The sequence below is a fragment of the Oncorhynchus keta genome, chromosome 1 (genome assembly GCF_023373465.1).
Source record: "Oncorhynchus keta strain PuntledgeMale-10-30-2019 chromosome 1, Oket_V2, whole genome shotgun sequence".
Taxonomy (NCBI): Eukaryota; Metazoa; Chordata; class Actinopteri; order Salmoniformes; family Salmonidae; genus Oncorhynchus; species Oncorhynchus keta.
The window spans coordinates 27049827-27076236 of NC_068421.1; the positions used below are offsets into that span (position 1 = coordinate 27049827).

The window sequence follows — 26410 nt, forward strand, 5'->3', positions numbered from 1 at the left end:
CATGCATTCAGCTGTCTAACTGTGGTGCTGTATGTTCCTAGTGAGTCATGCTGTGTCTGTACTGTAGATATAGACGGGGAGTCTGCCCTCTCCATGGGCATCATGGCAGGGATCCTCATCTTGGCCTTCGTCCTGCTGCTCCTGGCTGTGGACGTCACCTGCTACTTCACCAACAAGTGTGGCCTCATCATGTGTCTGTGTTGCAAGCCAGGCAGCGGAGCCAAGGGACACAACCTAGAACAGGGCAAGGCTGCATTCATGTGAGTGTCTACTGTCTCAATATGTGCGTCCCAAATGGCACCCTGTTCTCTATCTAGTGTACTTCTTTGGACCAGGGCCCATAGGGAATAAGGTGCCATTTGTGACACTGACACAGACTGAAAAAGGAGTCTCTGCATACTTGCAATTTAGATGCAATTTCACAGTTCTCATTTGCTAAGCTTTGGGTATGTGGTGACCTTCGTCTGAGAATGTCTGGTTCAAGCATTTAATCATCCTCATTATGCTGTAGTTCTGTGTTACTGAGGTCCTGGTGTCTGTTGCCGTGGTGCCTATGTAACAATCAGAATCATCTGTGTCCACAGAAAGGATGAGTCCAAAGAACCGATAGTGGAGGTGAGGACAGAGGATGAGTGCACAGCCAATCACAACGCAGGAGGACCCACGGAACCCAGTGAGACCACACCCCTTACAGAGCCAGAGTGAGTATACCTTGACATACAGACACACACACATGTGGGTGCGCACAGACATACACACACACACACACAGATAACGTCGTTGGGCTAAAGCACAGTACATTCCTCTTGTAAGAATCCCAATATTCCTACACAGTTTTGAGTACATTGTAATTAATGGAATGTTGATGACTTTTTGAGCATAAGCAGTTAGTTTATACATATGTCTGTGATTCCTATAAGCAGTTAGTTTATACATATGTCTGTGATTCCTATAAGCAGTTAGTTTATACATATGTCTGTGATTCCTATAAGCAGTTAGTTTATACATATGTCTGTGATTCCTATAAGCAGTTAGTTTATACATATGTCTGTGATTCCTATAAGCAGTTAGTTTATACATATGTCTGTGATTCCTATAAGCAGTTAGTTTATACATATGTCTGTGATTCCTATAAGCAGTTAGTTTATACATATGTCTGTGATTCCTATAAGCAGTTAGTTTATACATATGTCTGTGATTCCTATAAGCAGTTAGTTTATACATATGTCTGTGATTCCTATAAGCAGATTGCACCGTCGTGTGCTCATGCTTTTATACTTTTTATTGAAATTTCTCTGTAGTCACATTCACACTGCACTTAGCCCAGGGTTAACAAATGCTTGCGTGAAAGGAGGGTTAGCTAACCGTAAACTAGTTTTAACCCAGCATTAAGGATAGCCCTGGTCTAACAACATGCGGTGTGAAAAACCCTTGTGTGTGTTGTAGTTTCTTGTGTGTTTGTTTTGGGGAGGGGTGTTTATTTCTTTGCTGCCACAATAGTTTTTTCTCAGGATATTTCTCAGGAGATTCAACTTTTCGATATCACGGTTGAATCGCTACCAGTCAAAGACGTGGATAGATCCACTGTGGTTTATTCCTGTATATGGTGAACTTGATGAAGCCCACCTAAAAACTGAGACATTAAAAACGGGAGTCACATGAGATGAGTTTCTGTTACAATTCAACCCTTCAGGTGGTTGTGTGTAGTGATCCTTTCCATTAGAAATACCTGTGTTCAGTTCATTAGACCCTACATGTTCTCCATGTTAGTCTGTGCATGGACAGTGTCCTTTGTTATTTGATGTGCCTCACTGCATGGAACCCCCTTGTGTGTCCTTTCTCTCTGGTTGATGTTGTCTGCTCTGTGTGTGATATCTAACTGCATGCCTCCCCTAACCGAACCTCCTGCTTGCTCCTCCTCTCCACCCCTCCTCCTCAGTCCCCACGTCGGGTCCCAGTCACCTCACTGTCTAGTGTGTGTGTCTCTGCTCTCTCCCTGCTCTCTCTCCCAGGCTGGCCGCTCACACTGCTGCCCTGGCTCTGGATACCCTCTCGTCTGTAGCCACCATCTCTGACACAGCCAACACAACCTATGACCCCGCCCAGGACAGCCCCTCTAGTGAGAGCACCGCTCTCACTTGTAGCCTGTCTGCCCTCGCTACTGACCCCCTGCCTGCCCCCGCCCCGGCACCCACTCCAGAGTCCAACACAGCCCCCCCAACCCCCTTCATCTCCACCTCTGACATCACAGCTAGAGTAGCCCCCCTGTTAGACCTTCTAGGAGACAGCTCTCCTAGAGCAGAGGACAACATGTATGCCACTGCTGTTAGTGCCACAGATTGCCCTACATCTCCTAAAAATTCCCCTATTCCAATACCACCTAGGCGTCGAAACTCTAACAGACCTGCTCCTTCTCCTCCCACTCCCAAGAGCCCCACACCTACCCACTCCACCACCATGGCCCCCAGGAAATCTGCCCCGGAAAGTCCCTCTCTTGCCCCCTCCACTGCCTCTCCTAGTCCAAACACCAGGAAAGCTGCTCCTATTGCCCCAGACAGCCCCTCTCCTGCTTCTATGGCATTCACTTTCCCAGCCTCTGACACCTCCACTTCTAAACTTGCTCCCACTACCACATATGTCCCTAGTGCTCCTACTACTGCCTTCAATGCTGACATAACTGCTGCTATCGTTCACGAGGACACAATCAAATGTGCCCCTGTTTTCCCAAACATTCTCACTAGTATTCCAGTTCCCACAAGTGCCCCCACCACACCTGCCCCTAATGCTTCCACTGCCCCGACCTTTGCCACACCTGCTGCCCCCACGGTCACTATCACACTGGCTTCTACTATATACGACACCCCAACACCCACCCTGACCCCCCACATGCCCACCACCACAGCACCCCAAGCCCCAGAGATAGAGTTAGAGTTGACCGATGGGGTGGAGACTGAGTGCCCCTCCATGCCCCCAGCAGAGGCCACTAGGTTTCAGAGTAGTCCCATTCCCTCCCCTGCCCCTGGCCTTTCCTCATCCTCCTCCCCCCTGGCTAACGGAAACGGGTTTGGGGCAGACCTCCAGGCCTCAAGCCCCCCAGCTCTGGAGGAGTTAGACAGTCCGGCCAAGGCTGCTCCACTCAACGACGAGTATGGCTCCCTCTAGAGGTTTATACGTGTAAATGTTTTTGTGTTCCCAGTCATCTACTATTCTATTATCACTCAGTCTCCACCTTTCCATTTGTCTTGTGAAGTAAAGTGAAATTGTAGTAGTCAATTGTGGTAACAGTGGTGATAATTGTTAATTAATGAGACCTGTAAAATGGTGACAAGTGCTGTAGTCATTGCCATGGTAGTGGTTGTGTGGATGTGTGTGTGTGTAGCGTCGTGTGGAGTAGTAAAGTACTGTGTAGTAGTATGGTTCCCCTTGTAGAGTGTGTTGTGGAAGTTGTGGAAGTCTTGTAATGACAGTGCCGGGCATTAGTACTGCTCTTAGGCTGGGGTTAGGGCCAGAAGACTAGATCTTTCACTCACCCTGCCTAATGTCTATTCAATGGTAGGGCAGACACTGCAACAGACCATCAGTACTGCTCTATCACTTTGACTCAGAGGTGCTCTGTAATTATATTACTTGTGTTGGTATCAATCGTCTAACAATTACTACCTATGGCTATTGTCTAAATATCTATTGGAAAAGTAGCGGTTAAGAGCGTTGGACCAGTAACCGAAAGGTTGCTGGTTCAAATCCCAGAGCCAACTAGGTGAACGATCTGTTGATGTGCCCTTGAGCAAGGCACTTAACCCTAATGTGTCCTGTAAGTCACTCTGGATAAGAGCGTCTGATAGAATGTAAATGTTTCTATTTGGGGTGTTTTTTGTTTGAACGCAGCAGTTGTGGTTTTCTTAGGAATGTTGTTGTTTTTCTATTACATTGCAGGTAGACTGTTCATTTCTAACATTTTCTCCATTGCAGGAAGATATTTGGAGGTGAGAAAAGTAAAGCGGAGGAGGCTGAGGTGAAGACAGCCCTGTCAGAGGTGACCACAGAACACAACAATGTCACACAGAGAAACGCCAGCGACAACAAAGCATGATTGGGCAGCCTCAGCCCATCCAAGATGGCGGCGGCAGCAACACTCATTACAGTCTGCAGCAGTTTTTCTTTCCAGTGCCCTTACTGCATTTCCAGAACAGCAACATGTGTCTGTGCAATAGAGTTCATTAGAGCACGATCTGATTGTGCAAAAACATTTTTATTCTCACGTATGATTTGTTTTGCTACACACATGGAACACTAAAGAATTCCATTTGAGTCATTTCAAGTGGTATAGGAGACAAAATTCTAGTTTTTACAACTACTCAGAGTTATAATTGTTTTCAGTGAGGATAAACAATGGATTATTCAGGAACATAACACTGAGTGTACAAAACATTAGGATTATCTTCCTAATATTTAGTTACACCCCCTTTGCCCTCAGAATAGCCTCAATTCATCGGGGCATGGACTTTACAAGGTGTCGAAAGTGTTCCACAGGGATGCAGGCCCATGTTGACTCCAATGTTTCCTGCAGTTGTGTCAAGATGGTTGGATGTCCTCTGGGTGGTGGACCATTCTTGATGCACATGGGAAACTGTTGAGTGTGAAAACCCAACAGTGTTGCGGTTCTTGACACCTGGTACCTACTACCATACCCCCTTCAAAGGCACTTCAATATTGTGTCTTGCCTATTCACCATCTGAATGACACACACACAATCCATGTCTCAAGGCTTAAAAATCCTTCTTTAACCAGCCTCCTCCTGTTCATTTACACTGATTGGAGTGGATTTAACAATTGACATCAAACGGGATCATAGCTTTCTTCTGGATTCACCTGGTCAGTCTGTCATGGAAAGAGAATAATGTTTTGTACACTCAGTCTATATATACTGAAGAGATTGACCATGTAGACATTATTTTATTATTTCCATGTTACATTGTTCAAATGTTTGATGGCTAGTCTCATCGAATAGTTTGTTTGCATGTCTGATTTGCAAATGGTTCTTAATGTTTTGTTTGAAACATTTCACTGTTTTACTCTTTATGTCTGTATTAGGGTGGGTTATCATACAGATTGTTTCATTGTTTCAAACAGAAGTTCATTGATTTGGTTAACACCACTTCCCCATGCGCCAAGGCAAGCTCTTGAGTGACAGAGACAGACAGAAAGGAAGGTAGGGTTATTTCTAGCTAGCAGCCCACAGTGCGGGGAATGCTTGGGTTTCAGAGAAAGCCATATTATCATAGATATGTATCAGGAGTTATCATATGAGATGTCTTCAACTCGCCTTACCTGGAGGTTCAGGAAATGAATACTGTATTGTGCTAAATGCAGAAGTACGTATTGAGCGAATATTGTACCGGTATTCACAATGGAACACAAGATCGAGCCATGTGCAACCGATACAGTGGTTCTCACAGAGAAATGTTGTAGAGAATAACGTTTAGTGATCTAAGTGAATGTCTCATGACCCAAGCACCACCACCTCCTTGTTTTAACATCAACTATGATGAGTATCTTATCATATTCACAAGAAAACAAAGAAAATGCCTGACATTTATCATTCAGAATTGTGTTTTTGAAGCAAAAATCTTTTAAAGCAGTTTTTGTACTCTATATGGAAAGGTTTCTTTTCCACTCCTGACTGCGAGCTTGTGCACTGTGACTGTGTCAATAGATTGTCTTGTCGTCACTTTCAATAATATCTGCATAGCTTTGTCGTGAAAGGTTTACCTGTATATTCTTTTTATATTGTATCTATGAAAACAGTACAGCAAATGTATATACAGTATAGAGTTGTTGATATGTCCCATCACACAGAGGTCTAGTGCAGTCTGTAACACAGCCTGGGGAGATATGTTGAGTTTTAGGCATGATGAATACAAACGGTACTTTATCAAATATGTGTAACAGAAACCCAAACAGACGTGCCTATGTTTGTTTAGGCAATGTGAGTTATGTGAGGGAGTTATCAGAATGAGGTCTGTTCAGGCCTATAAAACACTTTATTTTATTCTCCAGTTGTTGTTCAAGTGTTCTGTAATGTTGTCTTTGAATTGATTTTGTTTTTGTACAATAGCAGGCATCATGAGCTTGCTGCCTGTTGAATTTATAATGCCAGAGACAGAGGGCAGGTTGGTAATCTGACAACAGAAGAAAACAACACTCCAAAATGTTAATACTGTATGTTGTTCTGACACTTTCATGTAAACAATCATTCCCCTCAGTACATCAGTGGAATAGGACAGTCATGCCAGAACCTGTACAATTACAACCCTCTGCTGTTGTCATCCTCCCACCCCGTCCCCTATCTCTGGAGCCTCTTGGTTTTACTGGGTCGAACCCAGTGGACCGTTCTGCTCTCGGCGGTCTACAGTCAGTACTAACCCATTTACAAAATAAAACAAGGTTTTGGAACCTCACGCTGTTTACCATTGTTTTTATGGCAAGTAATTGTATTCTACAATGATATTATATTATTAGTGTGCCCTTTTCTTTCTGATGGAGTTTGTAGATGTAATATACAAGTGAACACTAGATGGCACGAATTGACAATTTACAAATGTAATATATTTAGTAAGATTATATCAATGTCCTTGTTGATGATAAGGTAATATCTCAAATAACTCCTTGATTAAGGTTATTAAACCTTCTAGATTACGTGAAGAGATAAGAAAATTATAGATTGTAATAGGGTATGAGTTAGTGACTCCTTTTGCTCCTCTGTCGAGACTTGAGTGATTAATATAATTGTAATGAGCCAGGGCAGATACATATGACCCAGACAGACCTACCAGTATTTTTTTAAAATCTCAGTAAGTGATGAATAATGGTTAATTTAACTAGTTGTTTTCAATTGCATCTGGATCCAAAGACAACTGACTTTCATTCACCCTGCCCAAAAACCAGGTCGTGAGGACTGCTGCCCTGTAGATGTCTCTCTTTCCAGCCTTGATAGAACCGGGAACAGAGGACAATCATTCAAAGCTGTGACGTCGCCTGGGTGACAATTTGCCTACTTGGAGTGGGGATGAGTTTGGAGCGGTTTCTGTGAAATGCCTTACCATGATGTTGCCTGAATGATAACGCAATCGGCTGAGTGAGGACGTAACAGGCCGCTAAGGTAAGGGGAATGAATGATAGCAAAATAGTTTTCTTTCAATGTTCTCTATTGCAGTAATACTCCCGTTGCACAGGTGAATCGAAAATACTTTCTGAAATAGCTATTCTTCACCATGTTACCAATTTATGGACAATGCTGAATTATTAATTGACATATTCACTAAATAGCAATCCATTTGTGTTTGTTTTTATATACATAGTCGCGTTTCCTAAAACGTTATTGGGGCTAAAGTTTGCCCGCAGTTACTGTAACGGATTTAAAAACTTGACTGCTTAGTATGCCCGCCATACGATCAGACAGAGAGAGAGACGTGACTAAGCCGTGTGCCGTGCTGTGCGCCCAGGCTATGTGTTGCTCCCCTACAGTTTAACACTATGGCCATATTGAATTATTTCATGTTTAGAGCGTTAGTGACCAGATAAATGTACATGTTGGTGTTTTGGGGTAGGAATTCGTGATTCCATCAGAGCATAGTTAGCACCTGATGCGCTCTGTTGCGGAACTACCCAGGCTGAGTGTCAGCATTATCCATTAAGTGTATATGGGTCAGTGGTCACTGAAGGTCAGAAAATATAACAAATAATCATGGAACTATTTATCGTAGCATTTATCTTTATGATCGTAGGCTATATAGGCTATATTGGTTTAGGAGTGGCCATCCCTACAAACATTAAAAAAGCGCTCCAAATGTGTGTGATTGTGAACGGTATTTTTCACCTTTCTAAATCTAACATTTGGTTCAAATGTAATCGTGGTTTGATAGTAGTAACTTATTAGATCGATTTATTCAGGAGTGTTCCCGCTTTAGCCCATCTATAATCGTTTACGCAATCCATATGCGCCCATATCAGCGAGTGGCTCAGTATAGACATAAAAGTTCATGCATCCGTGTGTTACCTGTTGCAATAATACAGTTAATGTGCGTGTGTACTAATGCATTTACAGCACATGTGATAGTGTATGGCTCTGTCCACTTGCAGCCTATGACATACAGTGCATTCAGAAAGTATTCAGACACCTTGACTTTGTATCACATTTTGTTACGTTACAGCCATATTCTACAATGGATTTTTTTTAAATCCTCATCAATCTAAACACAATAACCCATAATGACAAAGCGAAAACAGGTATTTTGAAAAATGTGCAAATGTATTAAAAAAATAAAAAAAACATAAATACCTTGTTTGCATATGTATTCAGACCCTTTGCTATGAGAATCGAAATTGAGCTCAGGTGCATCCTGTTTGCATTGATCATCCTTGAGATGTTTCTACAACTTGATTGGAGTCCACCTGAGGTAAATTCGATGGACTGGACATGATTTGGAAAGGCAAACACCTGTCAATATAAGGCCCCACAATTGACAGTGCATGTCAGAGTAAAAACCAGGCCATGAGGTCAAAGGAATTGTCCATAGAGCTCCGAGACAGGATTGTGTCGAAATTTATTAAAAACTGTTTTTGCTTTGCCGTTATGGGGTAGTGTGTGTATATTGATGGGGTGTGACTAGTATCAAACAGACCTCATTGTGCACTCCTGGATTTAGGGAATCTATAATTCTCCTGTGTTTCCTTCCCGAGTATTTCCTTATAGTGACACATTACCATACAATATCAACATTTCAACTCAGTGCCTGACATTTGGCCAGCCAATGCTAAAATATTATTACTTTTCTTTCCCTCTGCAATTGTTGAACATGCAAGATATTGACACAAGACATCTTCTTTTTTTTAAACATGGCAATCAACCAGACCATTCTTATTCACTATTAATTGTACTGTCATTGCCATTATCTGAGATTTGAATATTTAATGTGGTTTCTTCTGTATCTCCCTTTAGACTTATAGACACACTGAAGGGAAAGCAGGTGGGATAGAACACACCTCATGCGTGGGCTCAGAGAGGGTCCGAGGCTGTACGGATCATCTGACTAACATGGGTGTTCTCCAGCTCCACAACCCCACCCTCCCTGCCATGCTCCTACACAGGGCCAATCATATGCGTCTGTCGGGAACGCTGTGTGACGTAATCATCACGGTGGATGGCCAGGAGTTCCCGGCCCACCGCACCGTCCTGGCCTGCACCAGCAAGATGTTTGAGATCTTGTTCCACCGCAGCAGCCTGCGCTACGCCCTCGACTTCCTCTCCCCCAAGACCTTCCAGCAGATCCTGGAGTACGCCTACACGGCCTCCCTGCAGGCCACGGCCGAGGACCTGGATGACCTGCTGTACGCCGCTGAGATCCTGGAGATCGAGTACCTGGAGGAGCAGTGCCTCAAGGTCCTGGAGACCATCCAATCAGAGGAGAAGCAGGACCACCTGAGACTGAGTGGGAGGAACCACGGGTCTGGAGAGAGCGAACATGGCAGGGCAAGGCACTGGAGGAACATGCTAATCTCCAAGAAGCATTCCATGCAGGAGGGTGGTATCAACCCCACCGCCCTGCACCACCTGGCACTGTACCACATGACTGACAGGAGTCCCTCTATACCAGGGGGACTACCTATGGGGCTCCCTGTAGCTAGTCCCACACAAGATGGAGGGGTTAGTCTGGAGGGCCTGGGTCAGTCTCCACTACAGTACAGCCTCAATGGAGCACAGCACCCCTCCCTGCCTCTGAGTAAGAGGATAAAGACAGAGGACAATAACATGCAGGTGGATGAAGTCAATAGCTACGAGGGCCGTTCCTCCAGCAGAGGGGAGGGAGGCTTTGAATCGGACCAGCCCAGAGATGAGGGCCCGGGGACCCCCCAAAGAGGCAGTGTCATCACCTCGGCTAGAGAGCAGCACTCGGGCCAAGAGGAGGGGGGCATAGTGGGGAACAACTCTCCTCTGGACAGTTTCCCTGGGCTGGCTGAGAAACACCTGGCCTCCCTCTACTCCTCCATGCCCTCCAATCACATAGGGGAGGTGGGGTTGCCTATGCCCATGTCGGTCGCCCCTTCCCTGGCCATGTCCCTGGACCTGAGGGCCTACGGGGGACTGCTGCCCCAAGGCCTGCTCCACAGGGAGATCCTCAGCAGGCTGGGCCAGTTTGCAGCAGGGATGAGGCGGGAGGGCCAGAGTCAGAGTCAGAGCTGTGGGGACTGTGGTCTCCAGCTGCATAACAGAGAGGCCATGGAGCAACACAGGTAGAGTACAGATTACTGCAGACTGCATACTCAACTCACTGTTATATTTCCAGGGTGTCTTTAGGTATTATGGATCTCAAGGTATCATTGAAGGAAGTATTTTGTCAGAGAGTGCCGGCAAGTAAATGTAGTTGAATGTGGAATGCAATTAAATTGTGTCACCCCTTCACCTACAAAGTGCTCTATCTGGTCGCTATACACTAGGAGGTCTGTGAGAGACCGAGAGAGGGATTTGGAGTGTGTATGTGTGTGGTGAGTATGGAGTCTTCATGCTAAATGGTTAAATGTTTTGTTAGAGTGTGCAGGAAGAGATACATTGTAGTAAACAACTTCTAATTTAAAGGTTGGCGATTGTTTTTCTTTTTTGTCTTCATTAACTTTTAACACGGTAAAAGACTTCAAAGGAAAGACCTGGGAGCAACGATATTGAATATCTTAATTTGTTTAAAAAAGACACCTGCTCTTGTGCTTGAATAGAGGGACTTCATGAGAGGTATGAAATGGGTCTTTGTTAGCCACTTAGCATACATGGTGTGGCATAATGAAGCTGTTTACTAAGTTTCTAAATTTCACAATTCTGTATGATTATTTTGAATTAGATATGACTCATACTTAAAACTGTCTCTGAGTGCATTTGGTATGCATTCCTTTGCATTAGTGAGGAGGGAGAGTAGCCTGCCTCTATAGGGATTAGCAGGCTTCTTAGCATGGGAAGGCAGAAGCCACTGGTTGACAGTTATACTGCTGCCTCATGACTTGGTGGGTTTAGACTAGGGGTTGGTGGGTTTAGACTAGTGGTTGGTGGGTTTAGACTAGAGATTGGTGGGTTTAGACTAGTGGTTGGTGGGTTTAGACTAGAGATTGGTGGGTTTAGACTAGAGGTTGGTAGGTTTAGACTAGAGGTCAACTAGAGGTTGGTGGGTTTAGACTAGAGGTCAACTAGAGGTTGGTGGGTTTAGACTAGAGATTGGTGGGTTTAGACTAGAGGTTGGTAGGTTTAGACTAGAGGTCAACTAGAGGTTGGTGGGTTTAGACTGGAGGTCGGTGGGTTTAGACTAGAGGATGGTGGGTTTAGACTAGTGGTTGGTGGGTTTAGACTAGAGGTTGGTGGGTTTAGACTAGTGGTTGGTGGGTTTAGACTAGAGGTTGGTGGGTTTAGACTAGAGGTTGGTGGGTTTAGACTAGAGGTCAACTAGAGGTTGGTGGGTTTAGACTAGAGGTCAACTAGAGGTTGGTGGGTTTAGACTAGAGGTTGGTGGGTTTAGACTAGAGGTCAACTAGAGGATGGTGGGTTTAGACTAGTGGTTGGTGGGTTTAGACTAGAGGTTGGTGGGTTTAGACTAGAGGTTGGTGGGTTTATAACTTGTAGGATTATTGTGAACTCATGAGTCACCGTTCCCATAACTCTGTTGATGACATGTGCTACACCAGCTCAGCTTTAGCTTGTGAGCAGTGCATCTCATGACATTACAACAGCTTCAGACCGTTCCTCAGGTACCATTGCTAAATCAATCAACCGAGCCATCATCGGTGTCAGAGCACCAACTTCTACCCTTTCTCCTCCCACGCAGATGGTTGACATTTCAGGCCTGTGCCACTCCAGTGTTTGAAAGAGCCTGATGACAGAACATCCAGCAGGGTATTAGCTAGCCAATGCTCAGTCATGGAGATAGGCAGAGGTTTGAAGGTTGGAGGAGTCAGTCCTTCTGGTGACTGCTGGTGTTTTAATGAAACTAGTCCATGTCAGGAGACAGGTCACTGAGCATCATCCACTTTAGTCACATTGACATTTGTGGAGAGAACAGGGAGAGAGAAGTTTGTTAGGGCATAGCACACCTTCTCAGAACTTTAACTTCAGCTTTGATTAAGTTCATTATCTAAAGGAGAAAGCTGGGAATCGTATGAGGTGTCTGGTTTATAGTGGATCACTTCCCTAGTTTTCAGTTAAATCCTCTTCTTTTCTATTCTATTTTGATGTAACGGGTGTTCTTGATTTAATTGAAGAGTTTTGTTGACCTAATATTTTATTGGTACTATGTATTAGATCATCTATTATTTGACTGTGGTCTGTTTAGAACTGTCTATAGGACTGCTGTCTGACCATTGTACTGCAGAGGGGGATATGAGGATAACAATGCAGATGATGCCTCGCATGGGTGGATGTGTGTGATATGATATCATGGGGTTTGCTGCAGGCAAAGTGGCAAATCAGTTTTTTTTATTTTTGTACTAGTTACGAGAGGAGTGTGTGTCTTGATTTCCATGCGTACGTGTGTGTCTGTGTTTCTGTCTGTGTCTGTGTATGTACATTTACATTACATTACATTTAAGTCATTTAGCAGACGCTCTTATCCAGAGCGACTTACAAATTGGTACGTGGGTGTCTGTGCTTCTGTCTGTGTCTGTATGTGTACGTGGGTGTCTGTGTCTATGTGTACGTGGGAGTCTGTGTCTATGTGTATGTGGGTGTCTGTGCTTCTGTCTGTGTCTGTATGTGTACGTGGGTGTCTGTGTCTATGTGTATGTGGGTGTCTGTGCTTCTGTCTGTCTGTATGTGTACGTGGGTGTCTGTGTCTATGTGTATGTGGGTGCCTGTGCTTCTGTCTGTCTGTATGTGTACGTGGGTGTCTGTGTCTATGTGTATGTGGGTGTCTGTGTCTATGTGGGTGTCTGTGCTTCTGTCTGTCTGTATGTGTACGTGGGTGTCTGTGTCTATGTGTACGTGGGAGTCTGTGTCTATGTGTATCTGTGCTTCTGTCTGTCTGTATGTGTACGTGGGTGTCTGTGTCTATGTGTATGTGGGTGCCTGTGCTTCTGTCTGTCTATATGTGTACGTGGGTGTCTGTGTCTATGTGTATGTGGGTGCCTGTGCTTCTGTCTGTCTATATGTGTACGTGGGTGTCTGTGTCTATGTGTATGTGGGTGCCTGTGCTTCTGTCTGTCTATATGTGTACGTGGGTGTCTGTGTCTATGTGTATGTGGGTGTCTGTCTATATGTGTATGTGGGTGCCTGTGCTTCTGTCTGTCTATATGTGTATGTGGGTGTCTGTGTCTATGTGTATGTGGGTGCCTGTGCTTCTGTCTGTCTATATGTGTACGTGGGTGTCTGTGTCTATGTGTATGTGGGTGCCTGTGCTTCTGTCTGTCTATATGTGTACGTGGGTGTCTGTGTCTATGTGTATGTGGGTGCCTGCTTCTGTCTGCTTCTGTCTGTCTATGTGTATGTGGGTGCCTGTGCTTCTGTCTGTCTATATGTGTACGTGGGTGTCTGTGTCTATGTGTATGTGGGTGCCTGTGCTTCTGTCTGTCTATATGTGTACGTGGGTGTCTGTGTCTATGTGTATGTGGGTGTCTGTCTATATGTGTATGTGGGTGTCTGTGTCTATGTGTATGTGGGTGTCTGTCTATATGTGTATGTGGGTGTCTGTGTCTATGTGTATGTGGGTGCCTGTGCTTCTGTCTGTCTGTATGTGTACGTGGGTGTCTGTGTCTATGTGTATGTGGGTGTCTGTGCTTCTGTCTGTCTGTATGTGTACGTGGGTGTCTGTGTATGTGGGTGTCTGTGCTTCTGTCTGTCTGTATGTGTACGTGGGTGTCTGTGTCTATGTGTATGTGGGTGTCTGTGTCTATGTGGGTGTCTGTGCTTCTGTCTGTCTGTATGTGTACGTGGGTGTCTGTGTCTATGTGTACGTGGGAGTCTGTGTCTATGTGTATGTGGGTGTCTTTGCTTCTGTCTGTCTGTATGTGTACGTGGGTGTCTGTGTCTATGTGTATGTGGGTGTCTGTGCTTCTGTCTGTCTATATGTGTATGTGGGTGTCTGTGTCTATGTGTATGTGGGTGCCTGTGCTTCTGTCTGTCTATATGTGTACGTGGGTGTCTGTGTCTATGTGTATGTGGGTGCCTGTGCTTCTGTCTGTCTATATGTGTACGTGGGTGTCTGTGTCTATGTGTATGTGGGTGCCTGTGCTTCTGTCTGTCTATATGTGTACGTGGGTGTCTGTGTCTATGTGTATGTGGGTGCCTGTGCTTCTGTCTGTCTATATGTGTACGTGGGTGTCTGTGTCTATGTGTATGTGGGTGCCTGTGCTTCTGTCTGTCTATGTGTACGTGGGTGTCTGTGTCTATGTGTATGTGGGTGCCTGGGCTTCTGTCTGTCTATATGTGTACGTGGGTGTCTGTGTCTATGTGTATGTGGGTGCCTGTGCTTCTGTCTGTCTATATGTGTATGTGGGTGTCTGTGTCTATGTGTATGTGGGTGCCTGTGCTTCTGTCTGTCCTGTGTCTGTGTCTATGTGTATGTGGGTGTCTGTCTATATGTGTATGTGGGTGTCTGTGTCTATGTGTATGTGGGTGCCTGTGCTTCTGTCTGTCTATATGTGTACGTGGGTGTCTGTGTCTATGTGTATGTGGGTGTCTGTCTATATGTGTATGTGGGTGTCTGTGTCTATGTGTATGTGGGTGCCTGTGCTTCTGTCTGTCTATATGTGTACGTGGGTGTAAGCACGTTTATTTGTATTGTGCTTTCTAAAATTATCCCGTTCTCCTTTTGTATTCGTACAGTGTGATACTGTGTGACTCACGACTCTTAGAGACCTCTTTACTCTAATGATGCAGCAGTACACAGAGAGGGATACTTTCAGGATGGAATTAAACATGTTGTTCTGTACAAGGACAATGATGTTGCTGAATTTTGAAAACCCTTCAGAAAATGCACAAAAACATTTTTGCTATTGTCTGCTATTTTTGAGACCTCAGTCATTGGCTCAGTCATTGGCTCATCACAGTCCTTTTGTCTCTGTCCCCACAGGAAGCTGCACAGTGGAGGCGAGAAGGGACACGGCTGTGAGTTCTGTGGCAAACGCTTCATAGACAGTGTACGGCTTAGGATGCACATGCTCTCTCACTCAGGTAACACTGTCATATGATGATAATAACAGAGTAAATTCCATTCAGAAAACCCCTGATAGAGCTGTACTGTTTTCACATGTACCTCTTCATTATGTCACACGTATATATATCTTAAAGGATCCATAGGAAAGAGTATTCCCCTTATTGTCTGTCTCCTATCTGTCTCCTGTCTGAGACTGTCTCTGCATGTGTCAGATCTTCAGTGTCTCTGTCTTCTCTTTTGTCTTCTCTCTGTGAATCTGTGTGTGTGTGTGTTTTCGGAGAGTCTGTCTGGCTCCTCGCCAGCGCTGTCCCTCTGAGTGATGACATCATCAGCTGCCGGCAGGCCTGGGTGTTCTGCCAGTGCTCCGAAGCGTGTGTGATGGCTCGCTCGCAGATGTGTGTCCAGGAACACACTGTACCCAAACGCCGACTTAATCAGACCTGACTGCTCTCCCAGCCACTTTATCCAAAATAGAGCAGGAGAAGGGGAGGAGAGTAGGCGGAGAGAGGGCTTAAAAATGAAACAAAAATATAAACAGAAAGTCCACTCTGATGTAAGGAAGAATAGAAACAATGCTGCTATACCCTGGCTTTCCTCTCTTCTGATCTGTCTTTCCTCTCCTCTGATCCCTGTAAAAGTGATAGGAGATGACAGGTTCCCTTTCTCCAAACTGTGTTCATAAACTACCTGATCTCTCACAGTAGACACATTTTAATCCATGTTTGGAACTCTATGATCTGAATGATAGTTGCATAAGGTCACGACATACAGTAAGTATTCTGCTAGTTGGCAAACGGCTACTCTCCTTTACTCATCCTGTCTGCATCGGTATGACCTGATGAGACATACTGGCTATAGTGTGTGTTATATAGGCCTGTTACACATAATTTAGATACTTTGATCTTTCATTACAAATAGATTTCTGAAACCTTCTTTCATCTCATTTGTATTCATGAACAAAATATATAGCCTCTGTATTGTACAAAAAGAAAGAGTTTGATCTTATTTCATTGTCATTGTGTGTTGCCGTATAGCCCATAGCAGCCTTTAGACCCTCTGTTGGTTGCTAAGGAGCCAGTGCGCCACAGCTCTAATGGGCTGATTTGGTATTCAGCTCGATGCTGGCTCGTATTTTGGTATGCCAGACAAAGTGTTTTGATGGAGGACTATTGCAGCCGCGTCTGGAGACAGTTTGATGGTTTATGGATGAGAGCACACTCCATGCCTTTGACGGCACAAGACAATGCACTATATTCTCTTCCTCCCTAATCACGCGCAATCTCCCAATATAACACACTGGACACACTGTCACAGAACACAACACACTGGACACACTGTCACAGAACACAACACACACACAACATATAATGTACTGTCCTTAAAATGCTTCTCTCAGCCAAGGACAGCACTGCAGTACATCACCTACCTACATCTAGGAAAAGGCTACATAGTGTGCTGAAATGTTTTGTTTCCAAGATAAATGTCAAATATCTGAAATGAGGTGAAATCTGCGGATGAGGTGGTTGTAGCTAGCTACAGCACTAGGACTAGTGCAGCTGTACAGGGAGGTGGGGAGAGTTGAAAAAGGACTACATTTAGGCTGTAACGCTCCCAGTTTCCAAAGCTTGTGGGCGTTTTAATTAGTCATTTTAACTTCATTTAAAGCCAGCTGAGCAGAAAATAGATCAGTGAAAGAGCCCTGGGCCAGTATGGATCTGAAACCGATTTACATTTCACCCCTAGCCAGCCCACATCCAAACAGCTGGGAGAGTGTGTGCGTGTGTCTGTGTCTGTGTGTGTGTGTGTGTGTGTGTGTGTGTGTGTGTGTGTGTGTGTGTGTGTGTGTGTGTGTGTGTGTGTGTGTGTGTGTGTGTGTGTGTGTGTGTGTGTGTGTGTGTGTGTGTGTGTGTGTGTGTGTGTGTGTGTGTGTGTACAGAATCGCCACTTGTCAGAGCAACTGGCATCTCCTATAGCTGAGTGGTGTCAGTGCCCTTGTCTTCTCTGATCTCTTCATAGGAAAAGACAAGGGCATTCCAAAGGTGAGCAGGGTGCTGTGTTTTACTGAGGGAGATGGCTAAGGGAGTGTTTTTGATAAAGACATGTGCCGCAGGCTCAGATTGTCTGCTGTGCACAGAACACCCAGTCCTTCTGTGTCAACTCAGGCAGACAGGCTGTGCACTGTTCAGAGCCTGATAACAGGGTAAATACAACTCTTCAGCTCAGCTCCTCACTGTGAAATAGAGAGGCCATGGAACACTGTCTGGTGCCATTGTTTGGCCAGAGTTGTGTTTTTTCCAATGGGTTCTGGTCTTTTTTACTCTGTGTGACTCATAATGTAACTGTAAACAACCAAAGTGTATACAGAAGAGGATGGTTACTTAGTGACCTTTAAATAGAGCATTGCATTGGCTCAAGGTTTGAAATGGGTTTTAATCCAACAGCTTTCTCACCTTTTAAAAATTTGGTTTGATTCGGAAGTAAAAGTGGAGCTTTTATAGCCATCTGAGATTCAGATGCTCATTGGTTGCCATAACCATGAATCCCATCCATCAAATTCAGTTGCACCCTCTACAGCATGATCATAATTATTTTGTACAAATTGATGATTGTTTTCTCATACTGTATACATGAATGTTTACATCTCACAAAAGAATGTACACCATATGTTGAGTGTTTGATGATGACACATGACTGAGATGTCCCCCTGCAGCTGGAGCTGAGGCCCTGGTGTGTGATCAGTGTGGAGCTACATTCTCTGCTGAAGACGCTCTGGAGGCCCACAGACAAACACACACAGGTACTGTACGACAGACACACAGACACACGCACACAAGTACTGTCTGACAGACACAGACACACACAGAAAAAACATAGCTCACGGTTGAAAACGTACAGGTACCCAATGACTCACAAACACTCATTCACTACCCTTAAACAAGCAGGCTACAATTGACAAGACACCGTTTTGAGGTCTGCATATGTAATGTATTCTGTCTGTCTTGCTGCTTATTCAAAAAAGTATTTAATAAACATATGACTATGGGGATTAACATCCTTGTTATTGTGCTGGCAGGGTTAAACTGTCCCTGTCATGTTGCTCCATAATTGATCAGCTGCTAGCGAGGACAGGAAGGCCCTCTCAGATATCACCAACTAATATCTCCTGGTGTCCCATGTGGGTGCATGCCTATTTACCACGGTGCTGGCAAGCCTGACACGCCAGGCCAGCCTAGACCACACTGCAAGTACATGACAGTGTCATAGATATGCCATGCATCTAGGCTATGTGCGTGAGGAGTCCAGAGGGTTGTTACTCTATGGCTCTGACTCACGTCAACAACTTGGATCAACACATTTTGTTTGGGAATGATCTCATGGTGATAGATTCCATTTATCCTCTCTAGCTCAGAAGATAATGGACGTCAGTTCCTGGGAACTATTCTGAAACCCAATTGTTTTAATTAGCGAGGCACTCCTCTAATCAGGTGACTGGGCATCTCCTACCGAAGTTACACAAATGAGGTTGAAAGAAAAACTGCCTATGTTTGTCTTCCTTCCAAATATTCAGACCCTCTCCCAGTGCCTGAATCCCAGTCATTACAGTATCTAAATTAAACTCTACCTTTAATCATCTTAAACAAACCCTACAGTCGATCCACAATGAGTGTCAGAATCCACACCTTTTCTGCTACTGTCAGAGAAAGCTGATAACCCGCTCTGAAGCATTGGCATGTAACTGTAACTCCAGGTGCCACACACAATATGAATAGTTCATGCCTGTGGTCATGGAGGGGTGTTAACGATGCCTAAAGTTTCTACCTCCTCTCCTTCAGGTTGTAAACATCCAGGGGTCAGTTATCGGCTTGGCAGCGTATCTAGTGCAGGGTACAGGATGGCATTACACACTCATTTTGTCATGATCTCAACTTGGTCTAGTGTGATAAATGACCCTCTTACTGCCACTTTGTACACTTCTTGCTCTGACCAGAATGTTATGATTCTTTTGGAGGTGTTTGGTGGTTTTAGGGAATTCAGCTACTGTACCCATTCTCTTTTAGAATATGCCTTCACTGTATGTTCTTATACTTTCAACACAAGCGAAAAAGTGTGACAGGTCTTCTGCACTCAAAAAGATGTCACATAAAGCTTATTTCTTTAAAACAATATATATTCTTACTGCATCAGGATAGCGTAAACAGACGTTTCTGCTTATTTGCCTTCTTCAGTGTGTAACTTAAACACTGAAGAAGGATTCACTGATTCACCGTGATTGGGAGTCCCATAGGGACGACCCAGCGTCATCTGGGTTAGGCCGGGGCAGGCCGTCATTGTAAAAAATAATTTGTTCTTAACTTGCCTAGTTAAATAAAATAAAATCAAAAATACATGTGACAGTATGCCAGGAAGCCAAACAGACATTATCACAGGTCAGACCTTAGCAGCCATAGCCCTTTAGTTTACTGATCTATTCTCCTCAAGAAGGAAAACACCCCTACCTGACAAAGACAAAGACTCTCATCAATCACGCTATAGGGACTGCACTGCAGAGCCTAGCTTATTTCCAGTGAGTGTGTTTTGGCAATGTGAATGTCAGAGGTGAGTGGCTGTGGGTTGGCATTAAGGGGCTGGTTAGGGGGGAGTTCCTGAGGGCATTGGTTGGAAGGGTTGGTGGCATTGGATGCCAGGACTCCCAGGAAAACAACATCATGTGGTGCTGTTTACTCCACAGCCCTCTCTGTCACAGTTGCCGTCTGCTTTGCCTCTGACCTACATGTGAGTTCCCAAAATAAAATAATGGAACTGTCTCAAACTCTCAAGCAACAATGACCTTATTTCATTAGACCATGTTAGCTAGGTTCTCTGTGGTATCATCTTGTTTGAACAGTTTTGGAAAATGTAAGCAAATCATAGAGCGTAGTAATGGACTGGACATGGTGCAGAACATAGTGGCTAACCATTCTGCCACCTTGCCTGCAGGAGAAGGCCCTAAGAGTGCTGTCTTTGTGTGTTCTTACAAACAGCTGCCCTTATCCTACACATAAACACTTCCTGTACTGAATGTCCACAGTACACATAACCCCTATTATACAGAGAACACATCCTACTCCATCACACTTTCTTGTACATTCAATACTGCCTAAGTGCATAGCATAGCCACTTCTCAATGAAATAGACCTCATCTAATTGCGCAATAATTATTGTGCAAGCTGCATTCACAATAATGAATATGCAATCGGTTGAAATGTATACCCCCATTCCACTTATAAATAGCTAATCATTGGTACAGATCTTCAAGTACTGAGTCATACTGTACTCTACTTACACCCCAGTCTATTTTGCTGGCCTCTAGCTACAAAGTACACACTGCCTAGTGCTAGTCCAGTCATTCAGGCCCTGTAGGCTTCTACTCTGTCTTCATGTACTTCATAGTGAATGCTATTGGCAAAATATGCTAAACATCCAGATTGGAGACAGCAGGTGACCTCAATGAAACGGGCCATGGAAGACGGAAGGGTGGTTAAACACGAGCAACGTATCTCTTGTTGCATTAATTATTGAGCTGGCTGTTCTTCACTCTGGTAGATTAGCGGTCTGCTGATCAGTGGCTGGCCTACCTGAGGTTCTGTATGGTTACTGTCTGTCTCTAGACTTATCATAACATATAGTCTACAGGGACGCAGTCTGAACCCAGTGTGCAAAATTGGTTGAAAGACATATTTCCTGTCTTTTCACAGTCTTTTCAATGTCTTTTCAACCAAAAATACGTATTTTCAAAATCTTTTACCTATAGGGAAGGCATTGGGTCATATACGGTCTGGTGCTCATTGCTCAATGTAATGTACATAGTGTATATGTGTAACTGGATCACAGGGGCAGCTAGTGAGTGAACATACTGAGGTGAGCCATATTAGGAGTTTTACTCATAGCGCCTTGATGTTGAGCCAATCAGTCATAGCTCCTTTCATTGAATCTGACTTAACCCAATAAGCTCTTTAAAGAGTGTGACATAGTACTTTCAACTCTTTTAACGATCTTTAGAAAATTAGTTTAAACTCTTTAGCTTCATAGCTCAATATTTCCCAGAGCCACTGTGTAGGTTGAGCAAAACAGCTCTTTAACTGTATACTGGTTGAAAGGAGCAGTCCATGGTTGCTTTGTAGTGTAGTTATGGTGAGACCTGCACAGAAACGTGCTGTTAACACAGACCAATGAGATTAGATGGAGATCTATGGTGAACTAAACCTAAAGACGGTTAACATTACAGAGGTCTGTATAAACATTATGCAATCCCTTGTTCAATTTGCAGTGGGGTTACTGTGAGATTCACAGCGTGGGGAAACTTTTGTTCGTCTTTAGAAAAGGAACAGGCTTTGCTTATTTGTGAATGGAGGGATTAGTTTGAACACTTCACCCCAAGGAGGGCCATGATCCAATCTGGTTGCCTAGAGACATGTTTTTGTCTGTTGAGCCACTTCCTCTGTGTTCCCTGCCTTAGTTGGACTATTGACAGGCTGTTATGTAAATGCTCCCATGTCATGTTCTGATCTGATAAACGGTTGACGTTTAATTCAACTATCAGGCTGAACTTCCTGGCTAGAATATTTTTATGAAATGTCTTGTTTCTTGGCACCTCTTTTAATTGGAACATAGGAACTCTGGAATGAGTTTAGTTCTGTATACACTGTCTGTCTAAAGTTTACTGAGAGAAACTATACTGAAGTTAAGTCATCTTTCTCTGTGGAATGTCTGCAAGGCCCCTCCCCTGTGTGACTCAATAGATGCACAATGCTCAGTCAGCCATCCAGCCTTTGAGGAATACCATTGATTACATGGTGTTTGCCGCATTGAGGACCTAGGGTCAAGAGGTCAGAAGACCAAATCCCAGTCCCTTTGTCTGGTTAAGGGTGAGAAAGCAGGGGGCAGTGGGAGCAGTGGCATGCCTACTGGAGATTGTGTTTTCTCACAGAAAGGCTGCTCTGGACTAAGGAGCAAAGCCTACTGGAAAAAAGGTGCTGTGAAAGCAAGTGTTTAGGTGTGAAAGTTAACAGAGTGCACTGGTGCGGGTAGTCATCAAACTAATGAATGTCAGCATAGATACATACTGTATGTGCTGCACCTCTGACTCTGTCGTTTTTATCTACTGCTTTTATTTAAGGGACTATTTGTATTAGTGCTTCTGTTATTTTCTTTCAATTAAGTTGAGTTGTTTCTGGTAACTACTCTATTACTCAAGGAGTTGTCACTGTGGAGGTGGGACTGAGATCATTGTTAAGCGAGAACTTTTGTTTTGGCAGTTTCACATTATTTTCATGGCAGTGGGATGAGAGGGTATTGACTGAGCATCTGAGTGTCTAGAAGCAGGACATGACAAGTAGAACAAGAATGAATCCATACTGTTTAATGGTTTAGTGCTCAAAATAGGCAGAATGCAGACATATGGGAATGGTCATTAAATGGTCATTTCAAGAATGAATGAATGAGAAGAGCTGAGGAATGATACTGAGTGAGAACAAATCATACAGAACTGAAGTAACTCATGGTACTGTATCATTTGAGGTCCTATCCAGCATGTTGGAGGCTAGAGGGAGTAGAAGAGTAGAGAGCACTCCCCCTGCTGACGCATGAAGATTGAACGGCTTGACACATTGCTCTTAGATGATTCTCCATTTAGTACCACCGGTCAAGCAGCACAGAATGGATTCTGCAGTTCCTAAAGGTCTTTTTTACTTTTCAGGATACATGTTTATTTAGCCCAGATTGTTGGTGCATTCCAGTCAGAAGGTAGCTCTGCTTCTTTAGAAAAACATCTGAAACTAAAGAAAGTAGATAGTCAGCTGGACAGTGAGACATAACAGAGAAGCTTTCCTGTCTAGTCAGGGTTGGGGGCGGTACAGGGAAGATCTTTTGTCCATCGTTAAAACATTGTGGTCTGTGGGTGAGAAAAGCCCTGATCATTAGGCTACTACACAAAGCCTGGAAGTGTAGGAGTTGCATGAAGAGCCTATGACTAATGGATCTGGCCATTGAGGGTCCGAACCACATTGTGTTTCTATTGTGAAGATAGATGGCCACTGGAATAAAGCTAGTTAACAGGTGCAGTGCATTCCAGTAGGCCCTCTTTCTGCTGCATTGTGTAGAGTGGAGAACATCTCTCATCTTCTCTCTTCTTTGTTATTGAGTAGAATTCATGTTAAATTCTCCTAGTGCCATTTAGGGCAAACCACAGCAAGCTCATAGCCTACTTTAATTCCATCAAGTCCCATGATCAATATCTAATAATGAGAGAGAAAAGAAAAATAACACAGATGCATGTAATCTTGGAAATATTCTGAATATTAGTGACACATTTTATCCTATAAATGAGGCCTAATGTAAGCTAGGCCTTTCACATTGTGTATTCCCAGTCATTTGTGAAGAGGACCACGTGTAATGTGAGGCACTAAGATACTGACTGACTCACTCACAGTAGGTTATGTAGTGGTACAATAAGTGAAATGTATCTGGGAGTAATCATGACTCAAATAAAATAAAGATTTGGGAGAAATTTTGGCATGTGGATTGCAGGAATATGGTAAACAATAGAGAGGTACTATGATTTATTGCTGAAATGGTTGGAATTATTGACTATAAATATCCTTGTCTGTTAACTTGATTGAACTCCAAACACTGTCTGACAATCTCCTGTATTAGTGTGAGTGTTCCTGTATCTCTTTCCTGTACTAATTCCAATTTAATTGCCAGTTGCCTCAAGGCACTTCAATAACAGTAACAAATGATTTGATTTAGTGGACCTCATCAGACTGCATTTTAAATGCAACTCAGCAACCCCACTTGAATTCCAATGAAACGCTGGCATAGCCTCCTGTTTACTAATGATCCACCACTGGAGATGTCTGAGTGACTCCCAGGCGTGAGCAATGGGACCTGCGTTGTAAATGATCCTCAACCCGAGCAGACAGAAATACCGACCTCATAATCTAACATTAACCACCTCTCTGCAAGACTCATACATTATTATCAGTGGAATTGATTACCCGATGAACTGATAATTCAGTCCTACGTCACATTTGGATTTTCTTGAAAGGGATAAGCAAAGGTGTCATTGAATAGTGTTAAGAACAAGTAAGAACCCTGTATAATGTGTGTGAGTGTTTGTAATGGTGGTTCTTCACAGATCCTGTGTGAGTAAAACTAGCCTGTGTTTCCCTATCTGTATTCCGCTCCACTCTCAGTGCAACAGGAGAGCAGCCCCAAAGTGATGCCAGGTCACACACAGGATTAAAAGGATTGTGTTTTTCCTGCAGTCCTGCCTTTAATGGCTTGATATCACTACTTAACATTCAGCACATAGCTCATAGTGTAGGCATCGTTCAGGGTGGAGCTTCTATCAGCCTCTCTCTGTAAACAGACACAGAGGACTTCAGAGGCTGCTTGAACACAGGCTTGATGGGGATTGAGGAGAATAATTCCGCTTTTAACATCCTATAAGGAGAAGGCATTGATTATGTGATTGACAGTTCCAACATCCTGTGTATTGTGTTAAAAAAAGATCTCGAAAAGACCATGACTTCCAAGTCAACGTCAATCAGAAAAGTGTATAAAGTCAAACTGAATGTATTTCACGCCTGTCAAGGGGGTTAGTTTAGGAAGAAACACTTTGCTCTTTGAAAGAAGTGTTCTCCTCAGAACACTCAGGCTCAGGCTCAGAGTTGAGTGATCCAGTTTCCCCACTGAGTGTATGTTTGGTCCTGAAATAACTGTCTGTGTCTCTGTGTGGTCTCCAGGGACAGACATGGCAGTGTTCTGTCTGCTGTGTGCCAAGCGATTCCAGACCCAGAAGGCTCTGCAGCAGCACATGGAGGTCCATGCAGGGATGCACAGCTACGTCTGCAGCCACTGTGACCACACCTTCCCCAGCCACACCACCCTCAAACGCCACCTGCGCTCACACACAGGTAAGAACTGCATCTATGTCCTATGTCATCTTCGTCATCAACACCACCACCACTGTTTTCATCATCTGCACTGTTTTCATCATCATCATCATCATCACTGTCATATCTGTCAACATCATCGCCTACACTAACACACAATCCAAAGCTGCAATGAGATCAATTCCTATAAACCATAAACCTCAAGCCTTTAATCTTTAAATAACTTGAACTACTACTTCTCTCTTGGCAGTAGACTGAAGTAGCATGAGACCAGAGTTTTTTAATTTCAGTCTACAGTCAGTTTCACTTAATTTATCATGTTTATGTTCACTTAACGTTAATAAACTCCGCTATGATTCACTTTCCTGATGACAGCAATGCTTCGTTATGGCCAGTGTTATGTTTGAGGCTATTTTATCCAGTTTATGTGTTTATGTTCTTAGACACAGCCTTCTAGGCCCCTGACATTAATGACTGTCAGTTCTACTGCAGTTCTCCCCAAATGACAGAGCAAACCAAAATAAATATCTACAGAACAGCAAATGTCTGTGTTTTTCTCAGAGAGAGACTACCAAAGATAATTATTCCAAAGCTATACAGCAAATGCTCTGAAAAACAACAGAAACCTGGAAACACCATCCAACCTGGAACTGAGTGAGTAATGTTTAGTCTGAAGCTATATTTCATTTCCAAAAGCCAAGGAGATTACATTACATTATTCTATGAGGACTCTGAATGCCAAGTTAAGGCTACCAAGCTTGATACAACTTTGATTAGCACTGACGTGTCAAGTGAGAGGTATCAAAGCCCTTTAGCCCAACAATGGCAGGAGAGTCGCGCAGTCTACTCCAACCAAATGGAGAGTTTATGTAAAGAATGACAAGACACGAAAAGAGCACAAAATGAAGCTCCTTATGGAAAATCAAGAGACACTTTTTGCTGACTATTGCATAAATGGGAACATCAGCAACCTCATCTTCCACACAGACCATCCCCTGGCATGACATAGTGCTATATTAGCACACTGCCCCTCTGTTAAGAGGGTGGGGTGTTACCGAGGGGTGGAAACTCAGGATACTAGACAACGAGGACTCTGAGTCAGCTAATATACATCTCTATAAGTCTGGAACAGTATTGTACAGGGCAACCCCAAACAGTTTCAGCTGGACTTTCACCTAATCAAAGAATTAGCTCAGCAGGAGAAGCTCTCCCTTGAGAAGATACCTCCACCCCGAGCAGGTCAGACCAGACCTCTTCATTATATAACCCGACAGACAGGCAACCCCAAGCAGA

General features: G+C 43.9%; 2 protein-coding genes across 10 annotated transcripts in view; both read left to right on the top strand.

Moving 5' to 3' along the window:
* The window catches only part of LOC118360651 (neural cell adhesion molecule 1), a 113574-nt gene extending 107116 nt beyond the window's left edge, over positions 1-6458 (top strand). For 5 of the 9 annotated variants that reach the window (XM_035740217.2, XM_052519988.1, XM_035740387.2 and 2 more), the window contains 4 exons: positions 68-260; positions 585-701; positions 2013-3146; positions 3970-6458. In XM_035740217.2, the coding sequence (XP_035596110.1) occupies positions 68-260; positions 585-701; positions 2013-3146; positions 3970-4090 (1565 nt within the window). In that variant the 3' untranslated portion in view covers positions 4091-6458. Of the gene's footprint in view, positions 1-67; positions 261-584; positions 706-2012; positions 3175-3969 lie in introns of those variants that run through there. The other 4 variants (XM_052519997.1, XM_052519999.1, XM_052520003.1 and 1 more) reach the window with 4 other exon arrangements.
* A 513-nt stretch (positions 6459-6971) lies between these two features.
* LOC118361281 (zinc finger and BTB domain-containing protein 16-A-like) overlaps positions 6972-26410 on the top strand; it is a 31320-nt gene continuing 11881 nt past the window's right edge. The window contains exons 1-5 of the mRNA XM_035741143.2: positions 6972-7159; positions 8999-10290; positions 15099-15199; positions 17893-17979; positions 24968-25138. Coding sequence (XP_035597036.1) covers positions 9095-10290; positions 15099-15199; positions 17893-17979; positions 24968-25138 — 1555 coding nt within the window. The 5' untranslated portion in view covers positions 6972-7159; positions 8999-9094. The remainder of the gene's footprint in view (positions 7160-8998; positions 10291-15098; positions 15200-17892; positions 17980-24967; positions 25139-26410) is intronic.